The 21755-nt window shown below is 53.1% G+C and overlaps 1 protein-coding gene across 1 annotated transcript in view; it reads left to right on the top strand.

Moving 5' to 3' along the window:
- mtmr11 (myotubularin related protein 11) overlaps positions 1 to 21755 on the top strand; it is a 173759-nt gene that overhangs the window by 28441 nt on the left and 123563 nt on the right. The window contains exons 5-7 of the mRNA XM_072490525.1: positions 6683 to 6813; positions 10600 to 10690; positions 10889 to 11039. Of these exons, the coding sequence (XP_072346626.1) occupies positions 6683 to 6813; positions 10600 to 10690; positions 10889 to 11039 (373 nt within the window). The remainder of the gene's footprint in view (positions 1 to 6682; positions 6814 to 10599; positions 10691 to 10888; positions 11040 to 21755) is intronic.

Genomic DNA, 21755 nt, shown 5'->3' with positions numbered 1-21755 from the left:
CTGTGCGTGTCTGTGTTGGATTGGGGGCTCTGTGCGTGTCTGTGTTGGATTGAGGGCTCTGCGCGTGTCTGTGTTGGATTGGGGACTCTGTGCGTGTCTGTGTTGGATTGGGGGCTCTGTGCGTGTCTGTGTTGGATTGGGGGCTCTGCATGTGTCTGTGTTGGATTGGGGGCTCTGCATGTGTCTGTGTTGGATTGGGGACTCTGTGCGTGTCAGTGTTGGATTGGGGACTCTGCGCGTGTCTGTGTTGGATTGGGGGCTCTGCGCGTGTCTGTGTTGGATTGAGGACTCTGCGCGTGTCTGTGTTGGATTGGGGACTCTGTGCGTGTCTGTGTTGTATTGGGGGCTCTGTGCTTGTCTGTGTTGGATTGGGGGCTCTGCGCGTGTCTGTGTTGGATTAGGGACTCTGTGCGTGTCTGTGTTGGATTGGGGGCTCAGCTCGTGTCTGTGTTGGATTGGGGACTCTGTGCGTGTCTGTGTTGGATTGGGGACTCTGCGCGTGTCTGTGTTTGATTGGGGAATCTGTGCGTGTCTGTGTTGGATTGGGGGCTCTGCGCGTGTCTGTGTTGGATTAGGGACTCTGTGCGTGTCTGTGTTGGATTGGGGGCTCAGCTCGTGTCTGTGTTGGATTGGGGACTCTGCGCGTGTCTGTGTTGGATTGGGGACTCTGTGCGTGTCTGTGTTGTATTGGGGGCTCTGTGCGTGTCTGTGTTGGATTGGGGGCTCTGCGCGTGTCTGTGTTGGATTAGGGACTCTGTGCGTGTCTGTGTTGGATTGGGGGCTCAGCTCGTGTCTGTGTTGGATTGGGGACTCTGTGCGTGTCTGTGTTGGATTGGGGACTCTGCGCGTGTCTGTGTTTGATTGGGGAATCTGTGCGTGTCTGTGTTGGATTGGGGGCTCTGCGCGTGTCTCTGTTGGATTGGGGACTCTGTGCGTGTCTGTGTTGGATTGGGGACTCTGCGCGTGTCTGTGTTTGATTGGGGAATCTGTGTGTGTCTGTGTTGGATTAGGGACTCTGTGCGTGTCTGTGTTGGATTGGGGGCTCAGCTCGTGTCTGTGTTGGATTGGGGACTCAGTGCGTGTCTGTGTTGGATTGGGGACTCTGCGCGTGTCTGTGTTTGATTGGGGAATCTGTGCGTGTCTGTGTTGGATTGGGGACTCTGCGCGTGTCTGTGTTTGATTGGGGAATCTGTGCGTGTCTGTGTTGGATTGGGGACTCTGTGCGTGTCTGTGTTGGATTGAGGGCTGTGCGTGTCTGTGTTGGATTGGGGACTCTGCGCGTGTCTGTGTTGGATTGGGGGCTCTGCGCGTGTCTGTGTTGGATTGGGCACTCTGTGCGTGTCTGTGTTGGATTGGGGACTCTGCGCGTGTTTGTGTTGGATTGGGGCTCTGCGCGTGTCTTTGTTGGATTGGGGGGCTCTGTGCGTGTCTGTGTTGGATTGGGGACTCTGCGCGTGTCTGTGTTGGATTGAGGACTCTGCGCGTGTCTGTGTTGGATTGGGGACTCTGTGCGTGTCTGTGTTGGATTGGGGACTCTGTGCGTGTCTGTGTTGGATTGGGGACTCTGCGCGTGTCTGTGTTGGATTGGGGACTCTGCACGTGTCTGTGTTGGATTGGGGGCTCTGTGCGTGTCTGTGTTGGATTGGGGGCTCTGTGCGTGTCTGTGTTGGATTGGGGACTCTGCGCGTGTCTGTGTTGGATTGGGGGCTCTGTGCGTGTCTGTGTTGGATTGGGGGCTCTGTGCGTGTCTGTGTTGTATTGGGGACTCTGCGCGTGTCTGTGTTGGATTGGGGGCTCTGCTCGTGTCTATGTTGGATTGGGGACTCTGTGCGTGTCTGTGTTGGATTGGGGACTCTGCGCGTGTCTGTGTTGGATTGGGGGCTCTGTGCGTGTCTGTGTTTGATTGGGGACTCTGCGCGTGTCTGTGTTGGATTGGGGGCTCTGCTCGTGTCTGTGTTGGATTGGGGACTCTGTGCGTGTCTCTGTTGGATTGGGGGCTCTGCTCGTGTCTGTGTTGGATTGGGGGCTCTGTGCGTGTCTGTGTTGGATTGGGGGCTCTGCGCGTGTCTGTATTGGATTGGGGACTCTGCGCGTGTCTGTGTTGGATTGGGGGCTCTGTGCGTGTCTCTGTTGGATTGGGGGCTCTGCGCGTGTCTGTGTTGTATTGGGGGCTCTGTGCGTGTCTGTGTTGGATTGGGGCTCTGCGCGTGTCTGTGTTGGATTGGGGGCTCTGCGCGTGTCTGTATTGGATTGGGGACTCTGCGCGTGTCTGTGTTTGATTGGGGACTCTGTGCGTGTCTGTGTTGGATTGGGGACTCTGCGCGTGTCTGTGTTGGATTGGGGGCTCTGCGCGTGTCTGTGTTGGATTGGGGGGCTCTGTGCGTGTCTCTGTTGGATTGGGGGCTCTGCGTGTGTCTGTGTTGGATTGGGGACTCTGCGCGTGTCTGTGTTGTATTGGGGGCTCTGTGCGTGTCTGTGTTGGATTGGGGGCTCTGCGCGTGTCTGTGTTGGATTGAGGACTCTGTGCGTGTCTGTGTTGTATTGGGGGCTCTGTGCGTGTCTGTGTTGGATTGGGGACTCTGCGCGTGTCTGTGTTGGATTGGGGGCTCTGCGCGTGTCTGTGTTGGATTGGGGGCTCTGTGCGTGTCTGTGTTGGATTGGGGACTCTGCGCGTGTCTGTGTTGTTTTGGGGGTTCTGCGCGTGTCTGTGTTGTATTGGGGACTCTGTGCGTGTCTGTGTTGGATTGGGGGCTGCGCGTGTCTGTGTTGGATTGGGGACTCTGCACGTGTCTGTGTTGGATTGGGGACTCTGTGCGTGTGTATTTGTTGGATTGGGGACTCTGCGCGTGTCTGTGTTGGATTGGGGGCTCTGTGCGTGTCTGTGTTGGATTGGGGACTCTGCGTGTGTCTGTGTTGTATTGGGGACTCTGTGCGTGTCTGTGTTGGATTGGGGGCTGCGCGTGTCTGTGTTGGATTGGGGACTCTGCACGTGTCTGTGTTGGATTGGGGACTCTGTGCGTGTGTCTGTGTTGTATTGGGGACTCTGCGCGTGTCTGTGTTGGATATGGGACTCTGTGCGTGTCTGTGTTGGATTGGGGGCTGCGCGTGTCTGTGTTGGATTGGGGACTCTGCGTGTGTCTGTGTTGTATTGGGGACTCTGTGCGTGTCTGTGTTGGATTGGGGGCTGCGCGTGTCTGTGTTGTATTGGGGGCTCTGTGCGTGTCTGTGTTGGATTGGGGGCTCTGCGCGTGTCTGTGTTGGATTAGGGACTCTGTGCGTGTCTGTGTTGGATTGGGGGCTCAGCTCGTGTCTGTGTTGGATTGGGGACTCTGTGCGTGTCTGTGTTGGATTGGGGACTCTGCGCGTGTCTGTGTTTGATTGGGGAATCTGTGCGTGTCTGTGTTGGATTGGGGGCTCTGCGCGTGTCTCTGTTGGATTGGGGACTCTGTGCGTGTCTGTGTTGGATTGGGGACTCTGCGCGTGTCTGTGTTTGATTGGGGAATCTGTGTGTGTCTGTGTTGGATTAGGGACTCTGTGCGTGTCTGTGTTGGATTGGGGGCTCAGCTCGTGTCTGTGTTGGATTGGGGACTCAGTGCGTGTCTGTGTTGGATTGGGGACTCTGCGCGTGTCTGTGTTTGATTGGGGAATCTGTGCGTGTCTGTGTTGGATTGGGGACTCTGCGCGTGTCTGTGTTTGATTGGGGAATCTGTGCGTGTCTGTGTTGGATTGGGGACTCTGTGCGTGTCTGTGTTGGATTGAGGGCTGTGCGTGTCTGTGTTGGATTGGGGACTCTGCGCGTGTCTGTGTTGGATTGGGGGCTCTGCGCGTGTCTGTGTTGGATTGGGCACTCTGTGCGTGTCTGTGTTGGATTGGGGACTCTGCGCGTGTTTGTGTTGGATTGGGGCTCTGCGCGTGTCTTTGTTGGATTGGGGGGCTCTGTGCGTGTCTGTGTTGGATTGGGGACTCTGCGCGTGTCTGTGTTGGATTGAGGACTCTGCGCGTGTCTGTGTTGGATTGGGGACTCTGTGCGTGTCTGTGTTGGATTGGGGACTCTGTGCGTGTCTGTGTTGGATTGGGGACTCTGCGCGTGTCTGTGTTGGATTGGGGACTCTGCACGTGTCTGTGTTGGATTGGGGGCTCTGTGCGTGTCTGTGTTGGATTGGGGGCTCTGTGCGTGTCTGTGTTGGATTGGGGACTCTGCGCGTGTCTGTGTTGGATTGGGGGCTCTGTGCGTGTCTGTGTTGGATTGGGGGCTCTGTGCGTGTCTGTGTTGTATTGGGGACTCTGCGCGTGTCTGTGTTGGATTGGGGGCTCTGCTCGTGTCTATGTTGGATTGGGGACTCTGTGCGTGTCTGTGTTGGATTGGGGACTCTGCGCGTGTCTGTGTTGGATTGGGGGCTCTGTGCGTGTCTGTGTTTGATTGGGGACTCTGCGCGTGTCTGTGTTGGATTGGGGGCTCTGCTCGTGTCTGTGTTGGATTGGGGACTCTGTGCGTGTCTCTGTTGGATTGGGGGCTCTGCTCGTGTCTGTGTTGGATTGGGGGCTCTGTGCGTGTCTGTGTTGGATTGGGGGCTCTGCGCGTGTCTGTATTGGATTGGGGACTCTGCGCGTGTCTGTGTTGGATTGGGGGCTCTGTGCGTGTCTCTGTTGGATTGGGGGCTCTGCGCGTGTCTGTGTTGTATTGGGGGCTCTGTGCGTGTCTGTGTTGGATTGGGGCTCTGCGCGTGTCTGTGTTGGATTGGGGGCTCTGCGCGTGTCTGTATTGGATTGGGGACTCTGCGCGTGTCTGTGTTTGATTGGGGACTCTGTGCGTGTCTGTGTTGGATTGGGGACTCTGCGCGTGTCTGTGTTGGATTGGGGGCTCTGCGCGTGTCTGTGTTGGATTGGGGGGCTCTGTGCGTGTCTCTGTTGGATTGGGGGCTCTGCGTGTGTCTGTGTTGGATTGGGGGCTCTGCGCGTGTCTGTGTTGGATTGGGGACTCTGCGCGTGTCTATGTTGTATTGGGGGCTCTGTGCGTGTCTGTGTTGGATTGGGGGCTCTGCGCGTGTCTGTGTTGGATTGAGGACTCTGTGCGTGTCTGTGTTGTATTGGGGGCTCTGTGCGTGTCTGTGTTGGATTGGGGACTCTGCGCGTGTCTGTGTTGGATTGGGGGCTCTGCGCGTGTCTGTGTTGGATTGGGGGCTCTGTGCGTGTCTGTGTTGGATTGGGGACTCTGCGCGTGTCTGTGTTGTTTTGGGGGTTCTGCGCGTGTCTGTGTTGTATTGGGGACTCTGTGCGTGTCTGTGTTGGATTGGGGGCTGCGCGTGTCTGTGTTGGATTGGGGACTCTGCACGTGTCTGTGTTGGATTGGGGACTCTGTGCGTGTGTATTTGTTGGATTGGGGACTCTGCGCGTGTCTGTGTTGGATTGGGGGCTCTGTGCGTGTCTGTGTTGGATTGGGGACTCTGCGTGTGTCTGTGTTGTATTGGGGACTCTGTGCGTGTCTGTGTTGGATTGGGGGCTGCGCGTGTCTGTGTTGGATTGGGGACTCTGCACGTGTCTGTGTTGGATTGGGGACTCTGTGCGTGTGTCTGTGTTGTATTGGGGACTCTGCGCGTGTCTGTGTTGGATATGGGACTCTGTGCGTGTCTGTGTTGGATTGGGGGCTGCGCGTGTCTGTGTTGGATTGGGGACTCTGCGTGTGTCTGTGTTGTATTGGGGACTCTGTGCGTGTCTGTGTTGGATTGGGGGCTGCGCGTGTCTGTGTTGGATTGGGGACTCTGCGTGTGTCTGTGTTGGATTGGGGACTCTGCACGTGTCTGTGTTGGATTGGGGGCCCTGATTGAGGTCCACAGGTCACTGAAAGGGGCAACACAGGTGGAGAAGGTAGTCAAGAAGGCATACGGCATGCTTGCCTTCATTGGCCGGGGCATTGAGTATAAGAATCGGCAAGTCATGTTGCAGCTGTATGGAATCTTAGTTAGGCCACACTTGGAGTATAGTGTTCAAATCTGGTCGCCACACTACCAGAAGGATGTGGAGGCTTTAGAGAGGGTGCAGAAGAGATTTACCAGAATGTTGCCTGGTATGGAGGGCATTAGCTATGAGGAGCGGTTGAATAAACTCGGTTTGTTCTCACTGGAACGAAGGAGGTTGAGGGGAGACCTGATAGAGGTATACAAAATTATGAGGGGCATAGACAGAGTGGATAGTCAGAGGCTTTTTCCCAGGGTAGAGGGGTCAATTACTAGGGGGCATAGGTTTAAGGTGAGAGGGGCAAGGTTTAGAGTAGATGTACGAGGCAAGTTTTTTACACAGAGGGTAGTGGGTACCTGGAACTCGCTACCGGAGGAGGTGGTGGAAGCAGGGACGATAGGGACATTTAAGGGGCATCTTGACAAATACATGAATAGGATGGGAATAGAGGGATACGGACCCAGGAAGTGTAGAAGATTGTAGTTTAGTCGGGCAGCATGGTCGGCACAGGCTTGGAGGGCCGAAGGGCCTGTTCCTGCGCTGTACATTTCTTTGTTCTTTGTTCAGACGCGATGGGCCAATGGGTCTTCTCTGTGCTGTCTGCCTCTGTGATAGGGCCACACCGCAAACCTCTCCCCTTGTTCGTGTCTGTGCCTTAGCAGCAGAGTGATGTGTGCGGAGCCGCTGCTTCTCTGATAGCTGATTGGTTGTTTTTGGTGTTATGCAGTGAACAACTCGCGGACAAAGATTCTCACAGCCGCTTCCAACCTGAAATTCCAGCCGCAAACACTCCTGATTTACTGCAAGGATTTCCGCCTCTTACACTTTCAGTTTGAACCGGACTCCCGAGCTTGTGAGGTACACTTAATTCATCCTGTTACTCTGCACACCTTGTCCTCAGTCCAGTCAACCCCGGGACTCCCGGCCTCTCCGACACCCGGACCCTGGGGGTGACCTTTGGAATTTATCCTACCTCTGAGACTGGCTGAAACCTGAGACACACACACATTCAGCAGGGTGAGGATCACTCACTGTAACTGTACAGAGTCACTGTTTATTCAGGGTGAGGATCACTCACTGTGTAACTGTACAGAGTCACTGTTTATTCAGGGTGAGGATCACTCACTGTAACTGTACAGAGTCACTGTTTATTCAGGGTGAGGATCACTCTCTGTGTAACTGTACAGAGTCACTCTTTATTCAGCAGGGTGAGGATCACTCACTGTAACTGTACAGAGTCACTGTTTATTCAGGGTGAGGATCACTCACTGTGTAACTGTACAGAGTCACTGTTTATTCAGGGTGAGGATCACTCACTGTAACTGTACAGAGTCACTGTTTATTCAGGGTGAGGATCACTCTCTCTGTAACTATACAGAGTCACTGTTTATTCAGGGTGAGGATCACTCACTGTAACTGTACAGAGTCACTGTTTATTCAGGGTGAGGATCACTCACTGTGTAACTGTACAGAGTCACTGTTTATTCAGCACGGTGAGGATCACTCACTGTGTAACTGTACAGAGTCACTGGTTATTCAGGGTGAGGATCACTCACTGTCTAACTGTACAGAGTCACTGTTTATTCAGGGTGAGGATCACTCACTGTGTAACTGTACAGAGTCACTGTTTATTCAGGGTGAAGATCACTCATTGTGTAACTGTACAGAGTCACTGTTTATTCAGGGTGAGGATCACTCACTGTGTAACTGTACAGAGTCACTGTTTATTCAGCAGGGTGAGGATCACTCACTGTAACTGTACAGAGTCACTGTTTATTCAGCAGGGTGAGGATCACTCACTGTAACTGTACAGAGTCACTGTTTATTCCGGGTGAGGGTCACTCACTGTGTAACTGTACAGAGTCACTGTTTATTCAGCAGGGTGAGGATCACTCACTGTGTAACTGTACAGAGTCACTGTTTATTCAGCAGGGTGAGGATCACTCACTGTGTAACTGTTCAGAGTCACTGTTTATTCAGGGTGAGGATCACTCACTGTGTAACTGTACAGAGTCACTGTTTATTCAGCAGGGTGAGGATCACTCACTGTAACTGTACAGAGTCACTGTTTATTCAGCAGGGTGAGGATCACTCACTGTAACTGTACAGTGTCACTGTTTATTCAGGGTGAGGATCACTCACTGTGTAACTGTACAGAGTCACTGTTTATTCAGGGTGAGGATCTCTCACTGTGTAACTGTACAGAGTCACTGTTTATTCAGCAGGGTGAGGATCACTCACTGTGTAACTGTGCAGAGTCACTGTTTATTCAGGGTGAGGATCACTCACTGTGTAACTGTACAGAGTCACTGTTTATTCAGGGTGAGGATCACTCACTGTAACTGTACAGAGTCACTGTTTATTCAGGGTGAGGATCACTCACTGTGTAACTGTACAGAGTCACTATTTATTCAGGGTGAGGATCACTCACTGTAACTGTACAGAGTCACTGTTTATTCAGCAGGGTGAGGATCACTCACTGTGTAACTGTACAGAGTCACTGTTTATTCAGCAGGGTGAGGATCACTCACTGTGTAACTGTACAGAATCACTGTTTATTCAGCAGAGTGAGTATCACTCACTGTGTAACTGTACAGAGACACTGTTTATTCAGGGTGAGGATCACTCACTGTGTAACTGTACAGAGTCACTGTTTATTCAGCAGGGTGAGGATCACTCACTGTGTAACTGTACAGAGTAACTGTTTATTCAGGGTGAGGATCACTCACTGTGTAACTGTACAGAGTCACTGTTTATTCAGGGTGAGGATCACTCACTGTGTAACTGTACAGAGTCACTGTTTATTCAGCAGGGTGAGGGTCACTCACTGTGTAACTGTACAGAGTGACTGTTTATTCAGGGTGAGGATCACTCACTGTGTAACTGGACAGAGTCACTGTTTATTCAGGGTGAGGATCACTCACTGTGTAACTGTACAGAGTCACTGTTTATTCAGCAGGGTGAGGATCACTCACTGTGTAACTGTACAGAGTCACTGTTTATTCAGGGTGAGGATCACTCACTGTTACTGTAACAGAGTCACTGTTTATTCAGGGTGAGGATCACTCACTGTTACTGTAACAGAGTCACTGTTTATTCAGCAGGGTGAGGATCACTCACTGTGTAACTGTGCAGAGTCACTGTTTATTCAGGGTGAGGATCACTCACTGTGTAACTGTACAGAGTCACTGTTTATTCAGGGTGAGGATCACTCACTGTAACTGTACAGAGTCACTGTTTATTCAGGGTGAGGATCACTCACTGTGTAACTGTACAGAGTCACTATTTATTCAGGGTGAGGATCACTCACTGTAACTGTACAGAGTCACTGTTTATTCAGCAGGGTGAGGATCACTCACTGTGTAACTGTACAGAGTCACTGTTTATTCAGCAGGGTGAGGATCACTCACTGTGTAACTGTACAGAATCACTGTTTATTCAGCAGAGTGAGTATCACTCACTGTGTAACTGTACAGAGACACTGTTTATTCAGGGTGAGGATCACTCACTGTGTAACTGTACAGAGTCACTGTTTATTCAGCAGGGTGAGGATCACTCACTGTGTAACTGTACAGAGTAACTGTTTATTCAGGGTGAGGATCACTCACTGTGTAACTGTACAGAGTCACTGTTTATTCAGGGTGAGGATCACTCACTGTGTAACTGTACAGAGTCACTGTTTATTCAGCAGGGTGAGAGATCACTCACTGTGTAACTGTACAGAGTGACTGTTTATTCAGGGTGAGGATCACTCACTGTGTAACTGGACAGAGTCACTGTTTATTCAGGGTGAGGATCACTCACTGTGTAACTGTACAGAGTCACTGTTTATTCAGCAGGGTGAGGATCACTCACTGTGTAACTGTACAGAGTCACTGTTTATTCAGGGTGAGGATCACTCACTGTTACTGTAACAGAGTCACTGTTTATTCAGGGTGAGGATCACTCACTGTTACTGTAACAGAGTCACTGTTTATTCAGCAGGGTGAGGATCACTCACTGTGTAACTGTACAGAGTCACTGTTTATTCAGCAGGGTGAGGATCACTCACTGTGTAACTGTTCAGAGTCACTGTTTATTCAGGGTGAGGATCACTCACTGTGTAACTACAGAGTCACTGTTTATTCAGGGTGAGGATCACTCACTGTGTAACTGTACAGTTTCACTGTTTATTCAGGGTGAGGATCTCTCACTGTGTAACTGTACAGTCACTGTTTATTCAGGGTGAGGATCACTCACTGTGTAACTGTACAGAGTCACTGTTTATTCAGGGTGAGGATCACTCACTGTGTAACTGTACAGAGTCACTGTTCATTCAGGGTGAGGATCACTCACTGTGTAACTGTACAGAGTCACTGTTTATTCAGCAGGGTGAGGGTCACTCACTGTGTAACTGTACAGAGTCACTGTTTATTCCGGGTGAGGATCACTCACTGTGTAACTGTACAGAGTCACTGTTTATTCAGCAGGGTGAGGATCACTCACTGTGTAACTGTACAGAGTCACTGTTTATTCAGGGTGAGGATCACTCACTGTGACTGTACAGAGTCACTGTTTATTCAGGGTGAGGATCACTCACTGTGTAACTGTACAGAGTCACTGTTTATTCACAGGATGAGGATTATTCTTTTCTTGATTTTACAGATAATCCCCCTGATTGCTCAGAGCTGTCAACCTGCATCTCCTCGGAAATTGTTTTTGTTTCAGTATTCTGTGGAGGTGTCAAATGACTTAGGTTAGTTTCAATGTCTTGCATCTTTTCTGAGAGAATTTGTCTGTTGAATTTGGTGTGAATAGCAATTGTTGACAATACCTGTCTGCTTTTCCCTCCTCCTCGCTCTCTCGCTGCTGCGTTCACACACCTCAACCGCTCGCGCCCCACTGCTCCCGATTACCTTCGTCCAAGCTGCCTCCTTCTTCCACCACCCAACAGATCACAGGCAGTTGAATTCGAATTTTGATGGGGAGCTTTATCCAACACGCATGTTTGAGACTCAATTAGACTGGGAAATGGAACTGGCACGGACTGGAGCGTCCGGTTGGCGTGTAAGCCTTGTCAATGAGCGGTTTGAGGCGTCTGCCAGGTAATTACAGTGAGCAAGAGGATCAGCATAACAGACCCGTCCCCACCAGTACTGTACCGCAGTGTTATACAGTGACAGACCCGTCCCCACCAGTACTGTATCCCAGTGTTATACAGTGACAGACCCGTCCCCACCAGTACTGTACCCCAGTGTTATACAGTGAGACCCATCCCCACCAGTACTGTACCCCAGTGTTATACAGTGACAGACCCGTCCCCACCAGTACTGTACCCCAGTGTTATACAGTGACAGACCCGTCCCCACCAGTACTGTACCCCAGTATTATACAGTGACAGACCCGTCCCCACCAGTACTGTACCCCAGTGTTATACAGTGACAGACCCGTCCCCACCAGTACTGTACTCCAGTGTTATACAGCGACAGACCGGTCCCCACCAGTACTGTACCCCAGTGTTATACAGCGACAGACCCATCCCCACCCATACTGTACCCCAGTGTTGTACAGTGACAGACACGTCCCCACCAGTACTGTACCCCAGTGTTATACAGCGACAGACCCGTCCCCACCGGTACTGTACCCCAGTGTTATACAGTGACAGACCCGTCCGCACCGGTACTGTACCCCTGTGTTATACAGTGACAGACCCGTCCCCACCAGTACTGTACCCCAGTGTTATACAGTGACAGACGCGTCCCCTCCAGTGCTGTACCCCAGTGTTATACAGTGTCAGACCCGTCCCCACCAGTACTGTACCCCAGTGTTATACAGTGACAGACCCGTCCCCACCGGTACTGTACCCCAGTGTTATACAGCGACAGACACATCCCCACCAGTACTGTACCCCAGTGTTATACAGCGACAGACCCGTCCCCACCAGTACTGTACCACAGTGTTATACAGCGACAGACCCGTCCGCACCGGTACTGTACCCCTGTGTTATACAGTGACAGGCCCGTCCCCACCAGTACTGTGCCCAATGTTATACAGTAACAGATCCGTCCCCACCCGTACTGTACCCCAGTGTTGTACAGTGACAGACACGTCCCCACCAGTACTGTACCCCAGTGTTATACAGTGACAGACCCGTCTGCACCGGTACTGTACCCCTGTGTTATACAGTGACAGACCCGTCCCCACCAGTGCTGTACCCCAGTGTTATACAGTGACAGGCCCGTCCCCACCAGTACTGTACCCCAGTGTTATACAGTGACAGACCCGTCCCCACCAGTACTGTACCCCAGTGTTATACAGTGACAGGCCCATCCCCACCAGTACTGTACCCCAGTGTTATACAGCGACAGGCCCGTCCCCACCAGTACTGTACCCCAGTGTTATACAGTGACAGACCCGTCCCCACCAGTACCGTACCCCAGTGTTATACAGTGACAGGCCCATCCCCACCAGTACTGTACCCCAGTGTTATACAGTGACAGATCTGTCCCCACCAGTACTGTACCCCAGTGTTATAGTGACAGACCCCTCCCCACCAGTACTGTACCCCAGTGTTATACAGTGACAGACCCGTCCCCACCAGTACTGTACCCCAGTGTTATACAGTGACAGACCCGTCCCCACCAGTACCGTACCCCAGTGTTATACAGTGACAGATCTGTCCCCACCAGTACTGTACCCCAGTGTTATAGTGACAGACCCCTCCCCACCAGTACTGTACCCCAGTGTTATACAGTGACAGACCCGTCCCCACCAGTACTGTACCCCAGTGTTATACAGTGACAGACACGTCCCCACCAGTACTGTACCCCAGTGTTATACACTGACAGACCCGTCCCCACCAGTACTGTACCCCAGTGTTATACAGTGACAGGCCCGTCCCCACCAGTACTGTGCCCAATGTTATACAGTAACAGATCCGTCCCCACCCGTACTGTACCCCAGTGTTATACAGTGACAGACACGTCCCCACCAGTACTGTACCCCAGTGTTATCCACGACAGACCCGTCCCCACCGGTACTGTACCCCAGTGTTATACAGTGACAGACCCATCCCCACCATTGCTGTACCCCAGTGTTATACAGTGACAGACCCGTCCCCGCCAGTACTATACCCCAGTGTTATACAGTGAGACCCGTCCCCACCAGTACTGTACCCCAGTGTTATACAGTGACAGACCCGTCTCCACCAGTACTGTGCCCCAGTGTTATACAGTGACAGACCCATCCCCACCAGTACTGTACCCCAGTGTTATAGAGTGACAGACCCGTCCCCACCAGTACTGTATCCCAGTGTTATACAGTGACAGACCCGTCCCCACCAGTACTGTACCCCAGTGTTATACAGTGACAGACCCGTCCCCACCAGTACTGTATCCCAGTGTTATACAGTGACAGACCCGTCCCCACCAGTACTGTACCCCAGTATTATACAGTGACAGACCCGTCCCCACCAGTACTGTACCCCAGTGTTATACAGTGACAGGCCCGTCCCCACCAGTACTGTGCCCAATGTTATACAGTAACAGATCCGTCCCCACCCGTACTGTACCCCAGTGTTATACAGTGACAGACACGTCCCCACCAGTACTGTACCCCAGTGTTATCCACGACAGACCCGTCCCCACCGGTACTGTACCCCAGTGTTATACAGTGACAGACCCATCCCCACCAGTGCTGTACCCCAGTGTTATACAGTGACAGACCCGTCCCCGCCAGTACTATACCCCAGTGTTATACAGTGAGACCCGTCCCCACCAGTACTGTACCCCAGTGTTATACAGTGACAGACCCGTCTCCACCAGTACTGTGCCCCAGTGTTATACAGTGACAGACCCATCCCCACCAGTACTGTACCCCAGTGTTATAGAGTGACAGACCCGTCCCCACCAGTACTGTATCCCAGTGTTATACAGTGACAGACCCGTCCCCACCAGTACTGTACCCCAGTATTATACAGTGACAGACCCGTCCCCACCAGTACTGTACCCCAGTGTTATACAGTGACAGACCCGTCCCCACCAGTACTGTACCCCAGTGTTATACAGCGACAGACCTGTCCCCACCAGTACTGTATCCCAGTATTATACACTGACAGACCCGTCCCCACCAGTACTGTACCCCAGTGTTATACAGCGACAGACCCATCCCCACCAGTACTGTACCCCAGTGTTATACAGTGACAGACCCGTCCCCACTAGTACTGTACCCCAGTGTTATACAGTGACAGACCCGTCACCACCAGTACTGTACCTCAGTGTTATACAGTGACAGACCCGTCCCCACCAGTACGGTACCCCAGTGTTATACAGTGACAGACCCGTCCCCACCAGTACTGTACCCCAGTGTTATACAGTGACAGTCCCGTACCCACCAGTACTGTACCCCAGTGTTATACAATGACAGACCCGTCCCCACCAGTACTGTACCCCAAGGTTATACAGTGTCAGACCCGTCCCCACCAGTACTGTACCCCAGGGTTATACAGTGACAGACCCGTCCCCACCAGTACTGTACCCCAATGTTATACAGCGACAGACCCGTCCCCAACAGTACTGTACCCCAGTGTTATACAGTGTCAGACCCGTCCCCACCAATACTGTACCCCAATGTTATACAGTGACAGACCCGTCCCCACCAGTACTGTACCCCAGTGTTATACAGTGACAGACCCGTCCCCACCAGTACTGTACCCCAGTGTTATACAGTGACAGACCCGTCCCCACCAGTACTGTACCCCAGTGTTATACAGTGACAGACCCGTCCCCACCAGTACTGTACCCCAGTGTTATACAGTGACAGACCCGTCCCCACCAGTACTGTACCCCAGTGTTTTCAGTGACAGGCCCCTCCCCACCAGTACTGTACCCCAGTGTTATACAGTGACACACCCGTCCCCACCGGTACTGTACCCCAGTGTTATACAGTGACAGACCCGTCCCCACCGGTACTGTATCCCAGTGTTATACAGCGACAGACCCGTCCCCACCGGTACTGTACCCCAGTGTTATACAGTGACAGACCCATCCCCACCAGTACTGTACCCCAGTGTTATACAGCCACAGACCCGTCCCCACCAGTACTGTACCCCAGTGTTATACAGCGACAGACACGTCCCCACCAGTACTGTTCCCCAGTGTTATACAGCGACAGACCCGTCCCCACCAGTACTGAACCCCAGTGTTATACAGTGACAGACCCGTCCCCACCAGTACTGTACCCCAGTGTTATACAGTGACAGACCCGTCCCCACCAGTACTGTATCCCTGTGTTATACAGTGACAGACCCGTCCCCACCAGTACTGTACCCCAGTGTTATACAGTGACAGACCCGTCCCCACCAGTACTGTACCCCAGTGTTATACAGTGACCCACCAGTACTGTACCCCAGTGTTATACAGTGACAGACCCGTCCCCACTAGTACTGTACCCCAGTGTTATACAGTGACAGACCCGTCCCCACCAGTACTGTACCCCAAGGTTATACAGTGACAGACCCGTCCCGACCAGTACTGTACCCCAAGGTTATACAGTGTCAGACCCGTCCCCACCAGTACTGTACCCCAGGGTTATACAGTGACAGACCCGTCCCCACCAGTACTGTACCCCAGTGTTTTCAGTGACAGGCCCCTCCCCACCAGTGCTGTACCCCAGTGTTATACAGTGAGACCCGTCCCCACCAGTACTGTACCCCAATGTTATACAGCGACAGACCCGTCCCCACCAGTACTGTACCCCAGGGTTATACAGTGACAGACCCGTCCCCACCAGTACTATACCCCAGTGTTTTCAGTGACAGGCCCCTCCCCACCAGTACTGTACCCCAGTGTTATACAGTGACAGACCCGTCCCCACCAATACTGTACCCTAATGTTATACAGTGACAGACCCGTCCCCACCAGTACTGTACCCCAGTGTTTTCAGTGACAGGCCCCTCCCCACCAGTACTGTACCCCAGTGTTATACAGTGACAGACCCGTCCCCACCGGTACTGTACCCCAGTGTTATACAGTGACAGACCCGTCCCCACCGGTACTGTATCCCAGTGTTATACAGTGACAGACCCGTCCCCACCAGTACTGTACCCCAGTGTTATACAGTGACAGACCCATCCCCACCAGTACTGTACCCCAGTGTTATACAGCCACAGACCCTTTCCCACCAGTACTGTACCCCAGTGTCATACAGCGACAGACCCGTCCCCACCGGTACTGTACCCCAGTGTTATACAGCGACAGACACGTCCCCACCAGTACTGTACCCCAGTGTTATACAGCGACAGACCCGTCCCCACCAGTACTGTGCCCCAGTGTTATACAGCGACAGGCCCGTCCCCACCAGTACTGTACCCCAGTGTTATACAGTGACAGACCCGTCCCCACCAGTACTGTACCTCAGTGTTATACAGCGACAGACCCGTCCCCACCAGTACTGTGCCCCAGTGTTATACAGCGACAGGCCCGTCCCCACCAGTACTGTACCTCAGTGTTATACAGTGACAGACCCGTCCCCACCAGTACTGTGCCCCAGTGTTATACAGCGACAGGCCCGTCCCCACCAGTACTGTACCCCAGTGTTATACAGCGACACACCCGTCCCCACCAGTACTGTACCCCAGTGTTATACAGTGACAGACCCGTCCCCACCAGTACTGTACCCCAGTGTTATACAGTGACAGACCCGTCCCCACCAGTACTGTACCCCAGTGTAATACAGTGACAGACCATTCCCCACTAGTACTGTACCCCAGTGTTATACAGTGACCGACCCGTCACCACCAGTACTGTATCCCAGTGTTATACAGTGACAGACCCGTCCCCACCAGTACTGTACCCCAGTGTTACACAGTGACAGACCCGTCCCCACCAGTACTGTACCCCAGTGTTATACAGTGACAGACCCGTCCCCACCAGTACTGTACCCCAGTGTTATACAGTGACAGACACATCCCCACCAGTACTGTACCCCAGTGTTATACAGTGACAGACCCGTCCCCACCAGCACTGTACCTCAGTGTTATACAGTGACAGACCCGTCCCCACCAGCACTGTACCCCAATGTTATACAGTGACAGACTCTTCCCCACCAGTACTGTACCCCAGTGTTATACAGTGACAGACCCGTCCCCACCAGCACTGTATCCCAGTGTTATACAGTGACAGACCCGTCCGCACCAGTACTGTGCCCCAGTGTTATACAGCGACAGACCCGTCCCCAACAGTACTGTACCCCGGTGTTATACAGTGACAGACCCGTCCCCTCCAGTACTGTACCCCAGTGTTATACAGTGACAGACACATCCCCACCAGTACTGTACCCCAGGGTTATACAGTGACAGACCCGTCCCCACCAGTACTGTACCCCAGTGTTTTCAGTGACAGGCCCCTCCCCACCAGTGCTGTACCCCAGTGTTATACAGTGACAGACCCGTCCCCTCCAGTACAGTACCCCAGTGTTATACAGTGTCAGACCCGTCCCCACCAGTACTGTACCCCAGGGTTATACAGTGACAGACCCGTCCCCACCAGTACTGTACCCCAGTGTTTTCAGTGACAGGCCCCTCCCCACCAGTACTGTACCCCAGTGTTATACAGTGACAGACACATCCCCACCAGTACTGTACCCCAGTGTTATACAGTGACAGACACATCCCCACCAGTACTGTACCCCAGTGTTATACAGTGACAGACACATCCCCACCAGTACTGTACCTCAGTGTTATACAGTGACAGACCCGTCCCCACCAGTACTGTACCCCAATGTTATACAGCGACAGACCCGTCCCCAACAGTGCTGTACCCCAGTGTTATACAGTGACAGACCCGTCCCCTCCAGTACAGTACCCCAGTGTTATACAGTGTCAGACCCGTCCCCACCAGTACTGTACCCCAGGGTTATACAGTGACAGACCCGTCCCCACCAGTACTGTACCCCAGTGTTTTCAGTGACAGGCCCCTCCCCACCAGTGCTGTACCCCAGTGTTATACAGTGAGACCCGTCCCCACCAGTACTGTACCCCAATGTTATACAGCGACAGACCCGTCCCCAACAGTACTGAACCCCAGCGTTATACAGTGACAGACCCATCCCCACCAGTACTGTACCCCAGTGTTATACAGTGACAGACTCGTCCCCACCAGTACTGTACCCCAGGGTTATACAGTGACAGACCCGTCCCCTCCAGCACTGTACCCCAGTGTTATACAGTGTCAGACCCGTCCCACCAGTACTGTACCCCAGTGTTATACAGCGACAGACCCGTCCCCACCAGTACTGTACCCCAGTGTTATACAGTGTCAGACCCGTCCCCACCAGTACTGTACCCCAGTGTTATACAGCGACAGACCCGTCCCCACCAGTACTGTACCTCAGTGTTATACAGTGACAGGCCCGTCCCCACCAGTACTGTGCCCAATGTTATACAGTAACAGATCCGTCCCCACCCGTACTGTACCCCAGTGTTATACAGCGACAGACCCGTCCCCACCAGTACTGTACCCCAGTGTTATACAGTGACAGACCCGTCCGCACCGGGACTGTACCCCAGTGTTATACAGCGACAGACCCGTCCACACCGGTACTGTACCCCAGTGTTATACAGCGACAGACCCGTCCCCACCGGTACTGTACCCCAGTGTTATACAGTGACAGACCCGTCCGCACCGGGACTGTACCCCTGTGTTATACAGTGACAGACCCGTCCCCACCAGTACTGTACCCCAGTGTTATACAGTGACAGACCCGTCCCCACCAGTACTGTACCCCAGTGTTCTACACTGACAGACCCGTCCCCACCAGTACTGTACCCCAGTGTTATACAGTGACAGGCCCGTCTCCACCAGTACTGTGCCCAATGTTATACAGTAACAGATCCGTCCCCACCCGTACTGTACCCCAGTGTTATACAGTGACAGACACGTCCCCACCAGTGCTGTACCCCAGTGTTATACAGTGACAGACTCGTCCCCGCCAGTACTGTACCCCAGTGTTATAGAGTGACAGACCAGTCCCCACCAGTACTGTACCCCAGTATTATACAGTGACAGACCCGTCCCCACCAGTACTGTACCCCAGTGTAATACAGTGACAGACCCGTCCCCACCAGTACTGTACCCCAGTGTTATAGAGTGACAGACCCGTCCCCACCAGTACTGTACCCCAGTGTTATACAGCGACAGACCTGTCCCCACCAGTACTGTACCCCAGTGTTATAGAGTGACAGACCCGTCGCCACCAGTACTGTACCCCAGTGTTATACAGCGACAGACCCATCCCCACCAGTACTGTACCCCAGTGTTATACAGTGACAGACCCGTCCCCACCAGTACTGTACCCCAGTGTTATAGAGTGACAGACCCGTCCCCACCAGTACTGTACCCCAGTATTATACAGTGACAGACCCGTCCCCACCAGTACTGTACCCCAGTGTAATACAGTGACAGACCCGTCCCCACCAGTACTGTACCCCAGTGTTATAGAGTGACAGACCCGTCCCCACCAGTACTGTACCCCAGTGTTATACAGCGACAGACCTGTCCCCACCAGTACTGTACCCCAGTGTTATACAGTGACAGACCCGTCCCCACCAGTACTGTACCCCAGTGTTATACAGCGACAGGCCCGTCCCCACCAGTACTGTACCCCAGTATTATACAGTGACAGACCCGTTCCCACCAGTACTGTATCCCAGTGTTATACAGTGACAGACCCGTCCCCACCAGTACTGTACCCCAAGGTTATACAGTGACAGACCCGTCCCCACCAGTACTGTACCCCAGTGTTTTCAGTGACAGGCCCCTCCCCACCAGTACTGTACCCCAGTGTTATACAGTGACAGACCCGTCCCCACCAGTACTGTACCCCAGTGTTATACAGTGACAGGCCCGTCCCCACCAGTACTGTGCCCCAGTGTTATACAGTGAGACCCGTCCACACCAGTACTGTACCCCAGTGTTATACAGCGACAGACCCGTCCCCAACAGTACTGTACCCCAGTGTTATACAGTGACAGACCCGTCCCCTCCAGTACTGTACCCCAGTGTTATACAGTGTCAGACCCGTCCCCACCAGTACTGTACCCCAGGGTTATACAGTGACAGACCCGTCCCCACCAGTACTGCACCCCAGTGTTTTCAGTGACAGGCCCCTCCCCACCAGTACTGTACCCCAGTGTTATACAGTGACAGACCCGTCCCCACCAGTACTGTATCCCTGTGTTATACAGTGACAGACCCGTCCCCACCAGTACTGTATCCCTGTGTTATACAGCGACAGACCCGTCCCCACCAGTACTGTACCCCAGTGTTACACAGCGACAGACCCGACCCCACCAGTACTGTACCCCAGTGTTATACAGTGACAGACTCGTCCCCACCAGTACTGTACCCCAGTGTTATACAGTGACAGACCCGTCCCCACCAGTACTGTACCCCAGTGGTATACAGCGACAGACCCGTCCCCACCAGTACTGTATCCCTGTGTTATACAGTGACAGACCCGTCCCCACCAGTACTGTACCCCAGTGTTATACAGTGACAGACCCGTCCCCACCAGTACTGTACCCCAGTGGTATACAGTGACAGACCCGTCCCCACCAGTACTGTACCCCAGAGGTATACAGTGACAGACTCGTCCCCACCAGTACTGTACCCCAGTGTTATACAGTGACAGACCCGTCCCCACCAGTACTGTACCCCAGTGGTATACAGCGACAGACCCGTCCCCACCAGTACTGTATCCCTGTGTTATACAGTGACAGACCCGTCCCCACCAGTACTGTACCCCAGTGTTATACAGTGACAGACCCGTCCCCACCAGTACTGTACCCCAGTGGTATACAGTGACAGACCCGTCCCCACCAGTACTGTACCCCAGTGGTATACAGTGACAGACCCGTCCCCACCAGTACTGTGCCCCAGTGTTATACAGGGACAGACCCGTCCCCACCAGTACTGTACCCCAGTGTTATACAGGGACAGACCCGTCCCCACCAGTACTGTACCCCAGTGTTATACAGTGACAGGCCCGTCCCCACCAGTACTGTATCCCTGTGTTATACAGTGACAGACCCGTCCCCACCAGTACTGTATCCCTGTGTTATACAGTGACAGACCCGTCCCCACCAGTACTGTATCCCTGTGTTATACAGTGACAGACCCGTCCCCACCAGTACTGTACCCCAGTGTTATACAGTGACAGACCCGTCCCCACCAGTACTGTATCCCTGTGTTATACAGTGACAGACCCGTCCCCACCAGTACTGTATCCCTGTGTTATACAGTGACAGACCCGTCCCCACCAGTACTGTACCCCAGTATTATACAGCGACAGACCCGTCCCCACCAGTACTGTACCCCAGTGTTATACAGTGACAGACACGTCCCCACCAGTACTGTACCCCAGTGTTATACAGTGACAGACCCGTCCCCACCAGTACTGCATCCCAGTGTTATACAGTAACTGACCCGTCCCCACCAGTACTGTACCCCAGTGTTATACAGTGACAGACCCGTCCCCACCAGTACTGTACACCAGTGTTATACAGTGACAGACCCGTCCCCACCAGTACTGTATCCCTGTGTTATACAGTGACAGACCCATCCCCACCAGTACTGTACCCCAGTGTTATACAGTGACAGACCCGTCTCCACCAGTACTGTACCCCAGTGTTATACAGTGACAGACCCGTCCCCACCAGTACTGTACCCCAGTGTTATACAGCGACAGACCCGTCCCGACCAGTACTGTACCCCAGTGTTATACAGTGACAGACCCGTCTCCACCAGTACTGTACCCCAGTGTTA

The sequence above is a fragment of the Scyliorhinus torazame genome, chromosome 26, assembly GCF_047496885.1.
Source record: "Scyliorhinus torazame isolate Kashiwa2021f chromosome 26, sScyTor2.1, whole genome shotgun sequence".
NCBI lineage: Eukaryota > Metazoa > Chordata > Chondrichthyes > Carcharhiniformes > Scyliorhinidae > Scyliorhinus > Scyliorhinus torazame.
Note: the sequence above shows the minus strand (reverse complement) of the source record. Positions and strands in the feature narration are given on the sequence as shown.